The 16,880-nt window shown below is 35.8% G+C and overlaps 2 protein-coding genes across 3 annotated transcripts in view; both read right to left on the minus strand.

Moving 5' to 3' along the window:
- Window positions 1–1,054: 1,054 nt before the first annotated feature.
- On the minus strand, window positions 1,055–8,565 carry LOC6040294 (SET domain-containing protein SmydA-8). Its single transcript, XM_038255041.1, has 7 exons — window positions 8,477–8,565; window positions 8,169–8,300; window positions 7,554–8,112; window positions 7,345–7,496; window positions 7,191–7,285; window positions 1,798–2,123; window positions 1,055–1,733 (listed from the first exon to the last, which is right to left on the minus strand). The coding sequence occupies exons 1-7, from the start codon at window positions 8,527–8,529 to the stop codon at window positions 1,473–1,475; spliced, it is 1,578 nt and encodes a 525-aa protein (XP_038110969.1). The 5' UTR covers window positions 8,530–8,565; the 3' UTR covers window positions 1,055–1,472.
- A 2,541-nt stretch (window positions 8,566–11,106) lies between these two features.
- Window positions 11,107–16,880, minus strand: part of LOC6051367 — a 170,572-nt gene continuing 164,798 nt past the window's right edge. For both annotated transcript variants that reach the window (XM_038258500.1, XM_038258499.1), the window contains exons 7-9: window positions 16,024–16,168; window positions 15,764–15,962; window positions 11,107–15,705 (exon numbers count right to left, since the gene is read on the minus strand). In XM_038258500.1, the coding sequence (XP_038114428.1) occupies window positions 14,917–15,705; window positions 15,764–15,962; window positions 16,024–16,168 (1,133 nt within the window). In that variant the 3' untranslated portion in view covers window positions 11,107–14,916. The remainder of the gene's footprint in view (window positions 15,706–15,763; window positions 15,963–16,023; window positions 16,169–16,880) is intronic.

Here is a 16,880-nt window from a genome sequence, read left to right on the forward strand (position 1 = left end):
ATGTTTTATGTTTTATGTTTTATGTTTTATGTTTTATGTTTTATGTTTTATGTTTTATGTTTTATGTTTTATGTTTTATGTTTTATGTTTTATGTTTTATGTTTTATGTTTTATGTTTTATGTTTTATGTTTTATGTTTTATGTTTTATGTTTTATGTTTTATGTTTTATGTTTTATGTTTTATGTTTTATGTTTTATGTTTTATGTTTTATGTTTTATGTTTTATGTTTTATGTTTTATGTTTTATGTTTTATGTTTTATGTTTTATGTTTTATGTTTTATGTTTTATGTTTTATGTTTTATGTTTTATGTTTTATGTTTTATGTTTTATGTTTTATGTTTTATGTTTTATGTTTTATGTTTTATGTTTTATGTTTTATGTTTTATGTTTTATGTTTTATGTTTTATGTTTTATGTTTTATGTTTTATGTTTTATGTTTTATGTTTTATGTTTTATGTTTTATGTTTTATGTTTATGTTTTATGTTTTATGTTTTATGTTTTATGTTTTATGTTTTATGTTTTATGTTTTATGTTTTATGTTTTATGTTTTATGTTTTATGTTTTATGTTTTATGTTTTATGTTTTATGTTTTATGTTTTATGTTTTATGTTTTATGTTTGATGTTTTATGTTTTATGTTTTATGTTTTATGTTTTATGTTTTATGTTTTATGTTTTATGTTTATGTTTTATGTTTTATGTTTTATGTTTTATGTTTTATGTTTTATGTTTTATGTTTTATGTTTTATGTTTTATGTTTTATGTTTTATGTTTTATGTTTTATGTTTTATGTTTTATGTTTTATGTTTTATGTTTTATGTTTTATGTTTTATGTTTTTAGTTTTTAGTTTTTAGTTTTTAGTTTTTAGTTTTTAGTTTTTAGTTTTTAGTTTTTAGTTTTTAGTTTTTAGTTTTTAGTTTTTAGTTTTTAGTTTTTAGTTTTTAGTTTTTAGTTTTTAGTTTTTAGTTTTTACTTTTTACTTTTTACTTTTTACTTTTTACTTTTTAGTTTTTAGTTTTTAGTTTTTAGTTTTTAGTTTTTAGTTTTTAGTGTTTAGTTTTTAGTTTTTTTTTGTTGCAGGTTTATGTTATGTCACAGTGCACAGTGTGCAGTGTGCTATGCTACTCGTAGAAACTTTCCTTCATTTTTATAAGATTTAATGGTATAAAAAGTTAAACTTTGGGGTTTAAAAATATAATCAAACACATTTGCAAGAAATTGTATGTATCAAATATTTTTATGGCAAAATACCAAAACAATCAGAATGTTAAATTTGTAATTCCGCGGGTGTTTTCAGTGTGGAAACCAACACTAAAAACCTCAATATGAAACAGATGAAAAAATAGTTCAAAACTTACAAGAACCTTAACACCTAACATGTCTTTACAACACTTACGTACAGACAAACATAAAAAAAAACGATTAGAAAACAAATGCGCCTCCACCATCCCGTGCCTCACCCATCTCAGCTTCATCGTCTTTTACTGAACTTCTTCTTGTAGCTACTGCTGTTGGAGTTTCCATTGCCGTTGGTACGCCGATTGCGGTACTGACTCTGTCGGTCAAGATTTTCATCCTCGATCATCGCCCGCACCTCCGCTATTTCCTCCCGCAATTCCTTCAACTCTTGCATGGCTCGTTTGGTCAACTGACCCTCCGGCGTGGTCGGATGTTCAAACAGTAGCATTCCGATGGCTTGTTTAAGCTCATTTTCCGCGCGGATCAGGTTTTGCTAGCAAGTATAAAAGACATTCAAATAAAATAATACAACTTGATAGATATCGCACAAAACTCACCAACAGCTCGCTCGATTTGATCTCCGTGGTGTCAAAGTTCCGCCGCGAAAGGTCCACCAGCGCCACGTGGTACTCGTACATGGCAATCCCGGTGAGCCGGGAAATGCCCGGTTCCAGCATGCGCACCACCTCCAGCAGCTCCTCGCAAAGTTCGAACTTGCGGCGCAGCACCTGCTTCGGAACGGTGCCCGGATCGAGCGTGGCGAGACAGCTGTGTTTGAGTTCGCCGACGAGCGTTTGCTTCGCTTCCAGCACCAGCGAGTGGTGCGGGTTCAGCGTGCGGGAATGTTTGCCGATGACCCGCTCCAGGTCACGCACTTCAAGGGCTGAGTAAATGTTATGTGAGGGTTTGGTTAGATTACGGTAGTTAATTCGTTTTAATGGAGACGCATGATACTTCTAAAATGCTTTGGTTGTGACTTGTGGAGACGCAAGGCTGTTTTTAAAAAAGTAGTGTAGATCGGATAATAACAACAGGTGATTGATATTTACTAAAGAATAGATGAAATGTGAAATAAAATTTTACTACCCAAAATGCTTATTAGGTACTTCTTTAAATTTCCAGCAATACACGATAAGCTTTTACATGTGTTGATCACAAACGCAAGACATTTTATTAAAAGAGAACAATTTCAAGTAGCTGACTTCAAAAAATTTGCAATACAACACTATCGCGACTAACGTCTCAATACGTACTGTTTTACGGCGTAAGAAGTGTCTTAGATAAATCAATTGAAGATCACGCTAAATGGGGCTTGTTCTTTTTCATTCCTGATATTTTTAACTCCATCAATTACAATGTATGCAATAAGATCAATGTCACACTATCAAGCTATTTAAAGACTGGGCTAAATTTGGCGAACTTAGCTTTGCCGTTCTACGCATCTACATCTCTAGGTCTATTTCTATGATTTTTTTTTTTCAGTTGTGTCCTACAAGAAAGCTTTTTTGTTCACAATGTTATTTTTTTCTGAGTACAATGACCCTTTGGATTTTAAAATCAATTTTGAAAAATTAACTTCTTGGCCTTTCTTGACAGAAAGTATTTTACTTGAAAGCTGGTACGAAGTTTATCTATTGTAAAATATTGTCTTGTCAGTTATGAAAGGATCTCAGTCACATTTTTCTACAAGCTAGGGGAAATATACCCATTCCCATCACTTTAAGCGTTGGTGTCTGAATGATGCTCGAAAATCCGAGGTGTTCCTTCAAATTTATTAAAACCAAGTACTCCATTAGAGCAGCTTTTTGTGAACATTTCTGTTTAATTTGACTTTTGCCAAAAGTAATTCCTTTTCCTTTTATAAGCATTTTACAAAAATATTTCTTAAGTCTATTCTGGTCTGACGGGAATGCACTAAAGCCCACGCCATTTCTATTATCGGGCGAGTTATTTTTTATTGCAGCGCACTTGCTTGGCTGCCTAGTGCTGCCAGTTCAGTCATTGACTTTTAGGATTACATTAAAGCAATTAAAGAAGTAGTATTTCCAGAGAATTCGTTAATCGTTGTGCTGATGGTGTTGATGGCCGGCCTTTGTTCTTTATTTGCCTTCGCTTCTCGCTCGTTTTTCGTCAGCCGTCGACGAGAATAGGTAAAACGCCAAAGTGATGAAAAAATGTGGCGCAAAATAGAAATTCGGATCAAAAGTGTATAAAATTCGATCTAGGGGAAATCTACCCTTTCCAATCAAAAACCTATCTTCGTCATATGGAGAGTTTGATGCTCGATTAAAGCTCCAAAAATACTATTTGGGCTATAAACTTACCAGCAACAGCACCGCCTCGAGTAAGCACGCAAATGTATGCCACTTAGGGTAGAGTAGTCATCAATGAGACACGGGAAACAATGATAAAATGGCTCTCACAAGTCGTAGTTTTAACCAATCAGGCTCATATTTGGGGGAAAGGTGTGTCTACTGGATACACGTCTGCCATTATAGTGGCTTTGGTTATGGACGCTCCCTTGAAAAGTTATTTATAAATGTTTGATTCTGGGGTGTAAAAGTAAATTATGGACAAAAATTACTTTTTCGCTTGTAGGCTGCCATTAACACCAAAACTAATATTTCTTCAAATTTCTTTCGACGTTCCATAGGGATTGAGTTGGGCTACAATGTCCTTTCATTAGGTTTGGCCAAAATTTAGAATATACCCAGTATACAGGACTGTCTCATTGTTCCCCACTCATTGCAGCTCATGGGTAACAATGAGACACTTTGATTTTTCTTCATTAAACTTTTCAAAATCTAAGGAAATCTTTCAAAACATGAATTAAAAGTGATTTTTTGCATATTTATAGAGTTTTAACTTCATTTAACCAAAAATACAAAGTTATTTGGTATAAATTTACGAATTTTATAAAATTTCAATACTTATTAGTATAACTTTTGTTAATTAAAGTTTCATGTTGGCAAAATTGCTCAAAAATTTTCAAGGCAAGTCACCTGCAATGGAACAATACAAAAACATGATGTATTACTAGGATAGTATTGATTTTCGTAAAGTGTCTCATTGTTCCCCAGCTGTCTCATTGTTCCTGCCAAGTGCGTCTACAATGAGACAGTTGAATAACTCTGGCTGTAGATGTCGGATCGATCTCATATTTTGGTCAATGTTAGAACACATTAAAAGAAAGAAAATGCAACAAAAAGCTCATTAAAACATGCTGATGAAAAAATGAGAAAAGCTTTGAAAGTTGAAAACCAAAAGTGTCTCATTGATGACTACCCTACCCTACTGGCCAAAAAGATCACATTTAATGCACTTTTGATCATAATTTGTATTTTGCGAGACCACTTCTCATCATTTTGTTGGCACACACAGTGACACACACGAGAATCCCTCAAACGCTTAATGAATATCGCCAAAATTAACTTTTCACTTTCGCTTACTTTTTCACGGCGCTTAAGATATGAAATTGCTTCCAACTACCGGCAACATGTTCTTTTGATCATTAGTAAGGCACTCACTTGAAGAATAATCCCGAAAAATGTAATAAATTAGCAAGCGCCATCAAAAAAAAAAACAAACGCGCCAAGTCGTTTGACGTTTCAATTTTTACTTTGCATTCCAATCGAAGGCTGAAGAAAACCGAGCGAGAGACGAAGGCAAAAAAGAACAAAGGCTGGCCGTCAACACCACCAGCAGCACAGCCAGCGATGCCAGGAAACTTTCCCTATAAATGCCACTTTTCGTGAGTGTTCGTTTGAACTGTCAGCGCAAATGGCAACACTCGACAGAGTGTTGGAAGAAAAAGAACTAAGCCGATATTAGAAAAATGGGCGTGGCCCAATGCATTCGCCTCGATTAGAATACCCTTGGGAATTTTTTTTTGTTAAATGCTTGTTAAAGAAATAGAATAACTTTTAGTGAAAGTGAAAATAAACAGAAATGTTCACAAAAACTTGCTCTACTCGTTGGTGTACTTGGTTTTAGTAAAATTCAAGGGAGACTCTAGATTATCCAGCATCATTCAAACACGACCGCTTATTAGGATTAAAATGGGTCGATTTCCCCTAATGGATCAATAAATGGCATGAATTTGTATGCTTACTCGAGACGGGGCTGTTACTGGAAAGTAGGGTGTCCAATTTTCCCGGGTCTTGAATTTCCCGGGAAACGGGAAACATATTTTTTAAATCTCGGGAATTCCTGGGATCCCGAGAAACAGTAATAAAATCTTTGTTTTTATCATATTTGTTATATTTTCCAAGCTTAAAATCATAGAATTAGCTAATACTTTAACTGGTGATGATCATCAAAAAAATGATAAACCACACTTCATTCTAAATAAGAATAACAGTTATGAGAGAGCTTAAAAGAAATTATTTTTGTTTGTTCTTTGATGTGATTTTTATTTTAAATGTACCATGATTTTTAATCCAATATTTTAGATTTTTAGAAATGCTTTAAAGCATTCTTTGAAAATGTCTTAAAAAACAAGAAACGACAACAAATAAAATGGTATCAATGAATTTTTTTAGATAAGTTTAGAATTTCATGTTTTATATAAAAAAATATTTCATAAATGATCATCAATTCACTACCGCCAGGGGAAAATCTAAACTACAGTTAAAGGAGCCATTACACTACCGCAAAAAAAAAATAAACAAACTCGCGCTTTTTGACCGTTTTCCAGTTTGTCTGCTTTGCTTGTTTGCCTGGATTTTTTTTGTACAAACGTCATACATTTTGCCTTGTTTGCGAATTTGCCGCAAACAAGTTTGCGAGTTTGGCAAACTGGAAAACCGTCAAAAAGTGCGAATTTGTTTGTTTGTTTGCGTTAGTGTAGTGGATCCTTTACTAGGTACAGGATATTTTAGAGCAATAAATTTGGAAATCGGTGTACAGATTGTTTTGTTCTGCTCCTGTTTTGGTCGGAGTCCATTAAAAATATCAAAACATTACGCAAACAATTTTGCTTAAAAAGCTTTCTTAATTCGATACGTAAGTCCTGATTTGCCACAGATACCGTTTTTTTATAAAAAAAAATTAATATGATATTTTATTATTAGAAATATTTAAAACGCTAGGCATTTTGCGGATCTATAAAATTAAATTTTAACATTTTTTCTTTAAAAGTCAAATGAATGCTGATTGCTGAAAGATTAAAAAAAAAACATTTTAATGATATTAAGTTCTTAGCGATTACTAAGTAATCAACTGTCCATCTATTTCCACAACAAATTCTGAATTCTAGACTAAAATTTGATTTTTTTTCAGTTTCGTGAATTCCCGGGACAAAATATAAAAAAAATCCCGGGATGCGGGAATTCCAGGTTTTGGAAAAATCCCGGGAAATTCCGGGATGAACGCACTACTGATAAGTTTATGGCCTAAACAGATTTTAGAGCTTTAATCTATCCATATGCCAAAGATAGGTGACTAACGAGAACATTTCTCCTAGATTCAAGATGGGTGCATTTACCCTAGATGGGTGCATTTACCCTAAGTTACAGGGAAAAAAATATTTACAACTTTTTATGTTGATTTTTCCTCCAGTAAAGATAATTTTAAGCAATGACGTAAAAAATGTTGATTGGACTATTAATTATTGAAATCATTTTTTAGCATAAAAATAACAGATTGGTGCAAGAACATTAATTTAACTTTGTAATAAAGTTTGAAAAATTGCTAACGATAAAATAAATGTATTTATTCTGCAGTTGGTTAACAATGCAAATTTACTCTAGAATTCATCTCGTAAAGGACAATAACTTTAAAAAACTTCATAACACTATTTCATGACTTCTTACAGCAATTCAATTTTGAGAGAAGTAGATTAAATTTCACAGATAAGTTGTCAAGCGCCTCTGTCTCAGTATAAAAAAATATACAACTGAAACGAGTAATGTAATTTTCTAGGTTGGGTCATGATCTAAGCACCACTTACCACACTCCATAATTTCACTTCGGGCCGCACACATCACTTCATTAACGTACTCCCGTTTGAGCAGCTTGCGACACTTGTTGCACTCCCATCGGGGCCTACGATAGAATTTTGTTTTTGTTTTGAATATCAGTGCAACAATGAGATCAATACTTACTCGCTGGGGTAGAACGAGCAAAGCCCTTCGTCACATTCCGTACACTTGATCGAACTCAAATGGGTGCCAAGCTCGGTAGGATCCTTACAACGTCTACAGTAGCAGGTAAAGTATTTTCCCTGTCTCAGGTGGGTTTGCCGTTCGAATGTGCCCTGAAACAGTTAAAACAATTTAGTGATTCCTTAATTTTGAATTGTGAGCTAACTCACAAACAAACTTCTGGTGAAATTGATAAACAGCATTTCTCCCATCCTCACGGGCGCACTCGTGAACACCCTCAAATTACCAACTCCATCAATCGAAAGCAGCGTGTTCGGAACGCAGTTGTGCACCATCAGGGACGTTTTAGGGTACAAACCCCGTGCCAGATTGCTTCCACTCTGACTCGAGTCCACATCGCCACGTATTTCAAACGTGTTGACATCCAAAATGCCACAAATTCGTTGAATTAACTCGCCAGTCACCTCAAGCTCTCCATCGTTCAAACTGTCCAATATCCCGGCCTCAAGCAGAGGCGTCACCACGTACTTGTCGTGAATCTGCCAAATCTCCGACCCTCGACGTTCCTCCACGTGCGACTCCATGCGCATCATCTCGTCGAACAAGTCCCGATTCTTCCGGTACAGCAGCAAACATCGCACCGGAGTGATCACGTTAAAGTGGTTGTACAGAAAGTGCTTGTCCAGCGCGGTCGTCTCGCGGAAAAAGTCGCACTCCGTCGTGTCATGTTCCGAGCAGTCGTAGCAGAGCGGTGCCTTGCCACACTTGCTATAAAAGAAGCACCATTAGCGTAAAAATAACCTTCTACGAAAGATATCAACAACCTGCAGGTCGAGCACGAATCCCGCAGGCAGCTCAGACAGCTCACATCGGCGTCCCAGTACGGACCGGTCACCAGCGGTTCCTCCAGCAGGATCTGTTCACCACGGGGCAGGTCTCGTTTGGCCACCACGAACCTGCAACAAAAACTCAATTGATGACATGGACTCTTTCCTCGCAGCCTATCCCCTGCGATCGACCAGGTCGAGAATAGATTTTATGGCAGCTGCCATCAGCAGCGACCAGTTGCTTTCATTTCCAGCAATCACCGCCACCCACTCCGGATCATCGATCTTCCAAGCTCATAACTAACCTGTCCAGTTGTTCCGTGTGCAGAAGTTGAAAGTTTTCCTCGAAGCCAGCCATCGGAACGGATAATCCGGATCGATTAGATAATTTTCCTTCTGGTTCGGTCTGGCCAAATTCACGTCAAATGTGACAGCGACAGCGAAACAGGTTCCGTGCTATAAATCGGCGCAGACGGTATGCGCACCGAAGCTCGTTGCGCAAGTAGCATCGTGGAGATCGCGCATGTTTTTGGTTGTTCTTCTGGCAATGCACGTTGTTGTAATGCAACGTAGACGACTCCGGCATCTGCGCTGGATCAACGAGGTTTGTGTTGTTTAGGTAAGTGTGGTATGCACTATTTTATTTTTGAATAATCCATAACTGTAGAATCTTATAAAAATAGTTATTGCGCTTAAAATTGAAACCCTTTCAATTTCTAGTCAATATTACATAATTTATTCGTTTAAAAATATCACTGCAAAAATGCGATGGTAAAATTGCATGCAAAGCCTTTGTGAAGCCATATAATATTACCCACTGACTGCATTTGCAGTTTTTCTACATAAAAAATTCAGCCAAAGGGATTCTAACCCAGCACTCCCAGAGAGGACTGGCGCCTTAGCCACTTCGGTTTGACATTTCACTTAAGTAGGTTTTACACGTAATATTACATAAAATTTCATACAATAATGCAAAAACTATTTTACACGCAGCTGAGCTATTAACAATTTGAATTTAAAAATTCTAAAATTAAAAAAATCAAAATTTTCAAAATTAAAAAAAAAACATATTTAAAAAAATTTCAAGAAATTATAAAAATAAATTAAAATCAAAATAATCCAAAAACAAATTCCTAAACTTAAAAAAAAATAAATTCAAAACATTTGAAAAATCTTTAAAAAATACTAAAATTTCATAAAAAACTAGAAAACCTAAATTTGAAAAACAAAAGGAACAAAAAAATTAAAAGAAAACCAAATTTCCACAAAATTAAGAATTCTAAAATTAAAAAAAAATCAAGAATTCAACAAAACCTAAATTTTAAAACATTATTCAGTAAAATTCAAAGATTACACATTTTTAACATTTGAAAAATTACAAAACTTCAAAAGGATGTACATTGGTTCTACAAAAAAAACTAAAAATCCGCAAAATCCAAAATTCCAGAAATAAAAAAAATATCTAAAATTTAAAAAAATCTTAGAAATCTCAAAATAATAGGAAATCCTGAAATTCAAAAAAATTTAAAAGTATAAAAATTTACATTACGAGCCATGGTTTCTACATTTTAATGAAAAAAGTGTTTAAAATGCATTATACCAGCGAATGTCCAGTTGTTTTGCCATCATTAGTTTCCAAAATATCTAAGTACATATTGAAGAAAATTTTATTTTTTGTGAAAAATAAAATTTTTGCGGTGCTGTACATTGGAATTTCATAAAAATTCAAAACATTTTTAAACAAGCCCAAACATGCTAAATATGATTATCAGAACAGAAAACTGCATTTTAGATTGTTTTCATTTGATTAGCCTAAGGGGGAGGACGACAAAAACTTTGAAAAATATTTGCAGCGGTCTAAAAAAAATCAAAAAAAAAATTTATAAAATTACAAAAATTCAAAAAAAAATCTAGAGATTAAAAAAAATCTAAAGATTAAAAAAAAATCCAATTACAAAAATTCCAGAAAATTTTAGAACTCAAAATATTCCCATCAAACCAACAAATCTACAATGTCTAAAAAAAATCCCAAAGTTCCGTAAGGCTGGTACAAATTTTATTTTAAGTTTTTGTCCCCCCAGGGGGCAAAAAAAATATTTTTTCAAAAAACTTTAATATTTCAATGAAAATTTAAGTGCAATCAGTTGAAATTAATTTTGAATGCATTCCCCTGCGCTTAGAATCATTTTTAGCATGTTTCGGTTGACTTAAAAATCATTTGAATTTTTGAAAATTTTCGATGTTTATTATCGCAAAAAGTTTTTTTTCGCTAAAATTTTGGTTTTCGTCAAATTTAACATTTTTCGAAAACTAATGATTGCAAAACAACTGAACTAGTGTAAAATACATTTTAAAACACCTTTTCCGTGCAAATGTTGAAACTATGGCTTGTTATTTCAACATTTTTATTTTTTTGCTTTTTTTGCCCCCCCCCCCTCGAACCCGGCCCGAGCCGATGGACAAAAACTTTGAAAAATATTTGCAACGGCCTAAACAAAAATTCAAAAAATCCGAAAATTTCAAGAATTCTAATTAATGCAAAATTTAAAAATTTAAAAAATTCTAAAATATTACAAAAAATCCAAAAAATTAAAAAAAGATCAAAATTCAAAAAACCCAAACAATTAAAAAAATTAAAAAAAAGGTTTAAAAATTCAAAAATAAAAAAAAGAAATCGAAAATTCATGTGATGTCATATATTCGGTAGGTAAGACGCAAAAATTTTGTTATAAATTAAACTTTCGTGATTCCGCATTTCAAGATTCTGCTTTTTGAGGTGCGTCAAATTTCTATTTTGAAGGCCATATGGTTTATGTATGATCCCAAATGATTTAATTTCATTTAGGGGCGTTCAAAACATTTTTGAAAAATTAAAAAATAACAAGAGATTGTGGACATTTTCTCAACTATTCCATTTAAAAACAACACTACCGTCTTAATTTTTACCTCTTGATTTTTATTTGATTTTTGTTTATTCTTGTTTTTTCCACCGTTTTGTTTTTGTCTTCATTTGATTAATAATATATTCTTACTCTTGTGCAACGAGAAATACAGAAGAAAACTTCTTAAAATATCTATGTTTTTTTTTGTTTGTTTTGTTTTCAATTCAACAGAGACGGGATTAAAATTCATTGTGTTCTTTTACATCATAGTTCATCATTCAATCTCTCTCGCGCGCTAATCATTCCTTCAGAACTTTTTTTTGTTGTTGTTTCATCTCAATTTTTCGCTTCGCGTCATCGCATCGACGCAACGGGACCCAATCTCATCGTTATTCTGCACGACCGTCACCCGGTTTAATGACTTTTTTTTTTTTCGTTTTAATTCAGCCAAACCCTTCGATGATGAGCTTTTTTCAAAAGAGGCGGGAAAGGCTCGTCGCCGAAGCAATCCTGAGCGAGCGAGCGCGCGCTTTAAATCACGACCAGAGACAGTCAGTGTGAGTTGTTTGTTGAATGGGGTTGTATTTTGTGCTGCTAAAAAATTGGGAAAAGAAACATGAGTTTTCCTTATTTATTTTTTTTGCTGGTTTAAACTTCTGGTTTTTTGCTTTGTTTTTTTTCCTTTCTTGTGTGTCATAGATTAATAGTGTGGAAGCGGACCCGAAAACAAACTAAATTTGGGAAAACGACTTGGAAACAACGTTTAAAACACGCTAATGTCATACAATTTAGCGTTAGTGTGATTTTACTTTTTTTTCTCTTATGTTCGTTATCACATTCTACCTATGTATAATCTTCATTTATTGATTAATTTGTCTTGCGTTTTTTTACTCTTAATTTTTTTCCTCGTATCGATTGGGTGAGTGAGAGTTTGTTTTTTGCTTGCTGTTACAACACCATTCTGATTCCTATATTTGTTTTGCTTTGTTTTTGCTCTAGAGATATCGAGAAAGGGCCTCTACAAACAGTCATTTATTAGAAAAGAGTTAGAATCTAAAATTCCGTACTTTGTATTTGCTGCTTCTAAATTTTGAATCGATTTCCGCCTTTTTTAAGTTCCCCTAGAGTGTGAGTGCGTGTGAATTTTCTTGTTTTTTTGATTTCGGTTTCCCTGCACGTGAAAATTTTCTCTGTTTTTCTTTTGTTCAACGATATTTTTAAGTTCTGCTTTCTAGTTTCAAACCGCTTTCAATTTGTTAAAATCAACCACGTTCAGCTTAAAATGGCTTCAGTGCTTTCCTCGTTTTTTTTTTTCAGTTGATCCACATGTATTTCTGTCTCTCGCTCTCTCTGTCTAGTAGAATTGTTTACGAAAATATCACTACCACAGTAAGATGAGAGCTAAAGGAGCGCGAATTTGTTTGTAGTTTTCTGCGGGTGCGGGGGAAACTTTGCCTATGAATGGCAATCATCCGAATTGTCCGACCTCCTCGCGCCAGGGAACGCGCTCCACAGTAAATTGTCTTATAAAACTAGCATCTACTACAAAAATAATAATTACTAGTTACTGTTTTTTTGTTGTTTTGTTGTATATATTGTATATGTAAGAGAAAAAGTCTACTACACTGTACCATTTTATCATTGTTTTCTTTGCATTCATGCGTATGAAAAAGGGTTGTTTAGGGATTCCAATTGATTTTTGTTTCTGTTCGAGTATCAATTTTGCTGCAATTGTAGGATTCTCACAGTTTGCCTTTTTTGATAATGAGAAGAAAATATATGCTTTTACAGGCTTGGTTTTTGTTTGTTGCTATTCTACTCAGCTAATTGATGTATTTTTTTTTTGTTATGGTCATGCATCCATTTTGTGTGTGTGTTAAGATTTGTTTGCATCTAATCCATTTAATAATTTGTTTTGTCACTACTTAAGTTTTTGTTTTATCAGTTAATCGCCCTTGATAGATTATTTACAGCGCAAACCAAAACCAAACATTAATTGAATGAAATTAAATATTCATGACGTAATCTTGCAAGTGGAATGTACCCCATTTAGCTTAAAGCCGTTTGACCTTAACTTTGAGTAAATCAATTTGACAGTTCGAGGCCAAAACAAACATTCGATTACACTCCAACGTGTAAGCTTGCTTGATAATGCATATCGTAGCAACATTTGCTAGCGCAGACAACAGAACAAACGACAGTTGATAGAGTTTGACGCAGTTACACAATTTCCTGTGAAGATCTGAAGTTAGTTTGTTTTGTTGACACGATCAAACTCCGGTACTACGCGTGACAAAAATTCCGGATTCCAACAATTGTGGTGATTTCAACGTTCACAAAGAAGGAAATCTATGAGTACGCATTGTAAACAAAAACCGTTGCGAAAAAGAGGCAACCGGGGCTGTGAATTTGGAGTAGAAGTCATTCGAGCAGGATTATCACTTGATAACCCGGAGCCGGAGTCGTTGGCGGAAAAACTTCAGAAGATGATGTCGGAGTTGCGGTCGGTGTAAGTGGAGTTTGGATTTTTGGGGAACTGGATTTGAAGTTGCAAAATCTACAAAAGTCGAATTCTTACCACGAGCTGTTCTAACCTCACTCTGGAAGAGATCTGAAAAATATCGAGAAAACAATCGGCAACTTTACCAAACGCTTTACGCCAAATGAGGTACAACCAAAGCATTTCCTATTCTTTGCATACCATTTTCCTCAATTTACCCTTCACCGGAAGATGCGAAGTAAGCTGCTCCGAAACTTCCAGCGAGCGGCAAATTTCGACTCGCCAAAAAACGCCCAACGCTGAGAAACCAATTGCGGTACAACAAATCTGCCCGTCGTCCTGTATATTGTGTGTTGTTGTGGTTCATGTGTAAAATTAACTATTTTGCAACCCTCCCAATATCATCCAACACCTCTTTCCCCTGCTGCTGCTGTTGCTTTTTTTGCAACTGTGTTTGTGTCTATTGCGTGAGAGTGTGATTGTTCTGGTGAATCTGTGGTGGTGGTAGTTTCCATTTATTCTCTATTGTATTGTTTTATTTGCTATTGTTTTCCCCCCAGCGGGCCTTTCAGCGCCGCGGTAGTAGTTGTAGTAGTACTTTTGTATAATTAGTAGTGGTGGCTGGCGTGAGACCATTTTTGATTAATCTGTATTGCGACGACACATTGATATCGGCGTTACTGCTAGTCTGTGTGTGTTTGTGTGAGTGGGTTTGTTTTGGTTAATTCCTTTATACGGTTTCTGTAACTGTGTGTATTTGTTTGTGTTTGCGTGTGTTAGTAGATCCAGGTGAAGTCAAGATTATACTATTTCTTTCAGCTTTATTGTTTCCTTTCTTGTTTGTTTTTTTTTTTTTGGTGTGGGTGACATCTTCGGTGCGATCTGGTTTTCTTTCTCTCTGTGTTGATAATTGCTTTCTGCGCCCTACTCACTGGCTGGATGGTAAATTGTCTAAATTATTCTGGTTGTAACATTGATTTGTTTGTGTGTGTTTGTTTGGATATCTATCATGATTAGACAAAGAATAACATATGATAATAGTGTATGTTTGTAATTGATAGAATAGTTGACTCTGTTGGAAACATTGGTTTATGCAAATTTTCTGTAAAAGTTGAAAGAAACAAGACTACGTGGAATAGTACGAAAGATTGAAAAAGAAAAGTTTGGAAAGACAGACAATATTATATTAGCACTAAGTTGGAGATGAAGTAAAAAATCATTTTACAATTAACTAAAAAAATGAATGTCATTTCTCAAATTCTTTCTTTCTTCAGATATTAGTAGTTTTGCTATAAAATCAGTTTGTTTTTAATCATGTGTTTATCTCTCCAGCTATGCGATCGGAGTTCTCAGATCAACTGGTTTATTTCTCCACATGTTTACTTCTAGTTGCTTTTGTATTCGTGTTAGTCACAGTACTAGTGTTATTGTGATTAGTTTGTGATCTAGCTTTAGTTTGTACTCTGCGTAATTTCTTATGATTAACACTATCACTACTGCTGCTTCCGGCGCTCGGGACATCCGGCTGCGGGGCGTTGGCCCCGCCGGATGAGGGACCAGCCGAGGGCGAAGCAAGCGAGTTCATCTGGGAAGCGTGGGAAGGGGACGAACAGGTGGTGGGCACTAGAAGGGATAACACAGCCGAAGAAGATGACGCCGACGGTGGGGACGGGCAAACCGACGACGACGGTCCGGCCGAGAACGACGAGTACGAGGCCACGAGCGAAGCCAGCGGAGCCGACGCGAAGGGTGGGTTCAGGGGTGATGATGATCCGGAAGCTGGCTCGCCACTGGTGCTGGACGCGGATGAACCTGCCACGACGTCATCGCTGGCACTTTCGACACTTTCAAACTTTCGCTTCTGACTGCGGGGAGATCCGGTCACGGCTACGATCACCGGAGCCGGCAGCGGCGACATAGGCTGCGCGTCCAGATCCAGCGCCATCGCGTTGCCCTCGTCGGCCTCCAGCGCAGCCGGTTCCTCCGGTATCGCAGCCAGGCCAACCTCCTCGGGCCGAACGCCCTGGTTGACGAGCGCCTGCAAGTCCTCCGGAAGCATGGCAACGATGGCCTGGCCGCACGCGTTACAGTTGGGCGTGGCCGGACTCTTGGAGCGCCAGTACTGCAGCTCAGTTTTGCACTTGTTCAGTTCCTGGAAACAAAAATCCAATCAACACACCAAATCACCGAGCTACAGCTTGACTCCCTACCTGCAGCAGCGTGGAAAACTTCCGCGAGATCTCCTCGTTCTTTTTGTCGTTCTCGTCGAGCCGGTTCGCGTACTCGAGGGTTTGCTTTTGCTGTTCCGCCAGCAACTTCTGCTGCTCGGCGATCTGCTTCGCCTGCTCGGTGGCCTTCCGCTTGCACGTTCGCAGCTCGCTCCGTAACACCGACAGTTGATTGTTGTATCTAAAAGCAGACACATTTTTAGTTGAACCAATTTTAGGCAAAAAAGGAGTCGCCAATTTACCGCTTCATTCCCTGTTTGATCTTGCGGATGCCCTTCCGGAGCACCATGTTGCTCTGGGGCGGCGAGGACGAGCTCGAGTGTGATGTGTCGCGCGACAGGATCGAGGAGGAAACCTCCAGCGTCTTGAATGGTTTTGTACTAGAAGCTGTTGTTGCGGGGTAGAATTTTGGAGGAAGAAAGAAATTATATATTTCCGTTTTGCATTTATTCTGTAATACACTTTGAACTTCTTTTTTATTAGATCTATAACAAAAAGGTTTCAAAATTTGCCATAGCAAATTACAATGATTATAATCTTAACATTGTAATTATTTGTTAAAAGCTGACAATCTTTTGCATGTTTTTTGGCATGCCTCCAAGAAATGCAGTTTTTCGAATTAGTCATGTATTGTAATGTTTAATGTTAGGCCGATGCTAATATTTTTCAAAATTTTTGTCCCTCGGCTCTGGGGGGGTAGTGGGGCAAAAAAATAATAAAAAAATAAAAAACTAAATAACAAGCCAAAGTTTCACCATTTGCTTGGAAAAAGTGTATTAAAATGCATTTTACACTAGTTCAGTTGTTTTGCAAATATTAATTTTCAAAAAAATGTTAGATTTGACGAAAACAAAAAGTTTAGCGAAAAAAACATTTTGCGATAATATACATCGACAATTTTCAAAAATTCAAAAGATTTTCAAATCAACCCAAACATGCTAAACATGATTCAATTCAATTTTTCAATTCGGTTTTATTGGCGAATAATCAAGATACGATGAGTTATTTTGAAGTGCATAACATAGTTTTGGAGTTCCTTTCAGCTGTGTGTTGTGCATCATAATCCATTTTGGAACAATTATTTCTTTAACTAAGGCAC

This window comes from Culex quinquefasciatus, chromosome 2, assembly GCF_015732765.1.
Source record: "Culex quinquefasciatus strain JHB chromosome 2, VPISU_Cqui_1.0_pri_paternal, whole genome shotgun sequence".
NCBI lineage: Eukaryota > Metazoa > Arthropoda > Insecta > Diptera > Culicidae > Culex > Culex quinquefasciatus.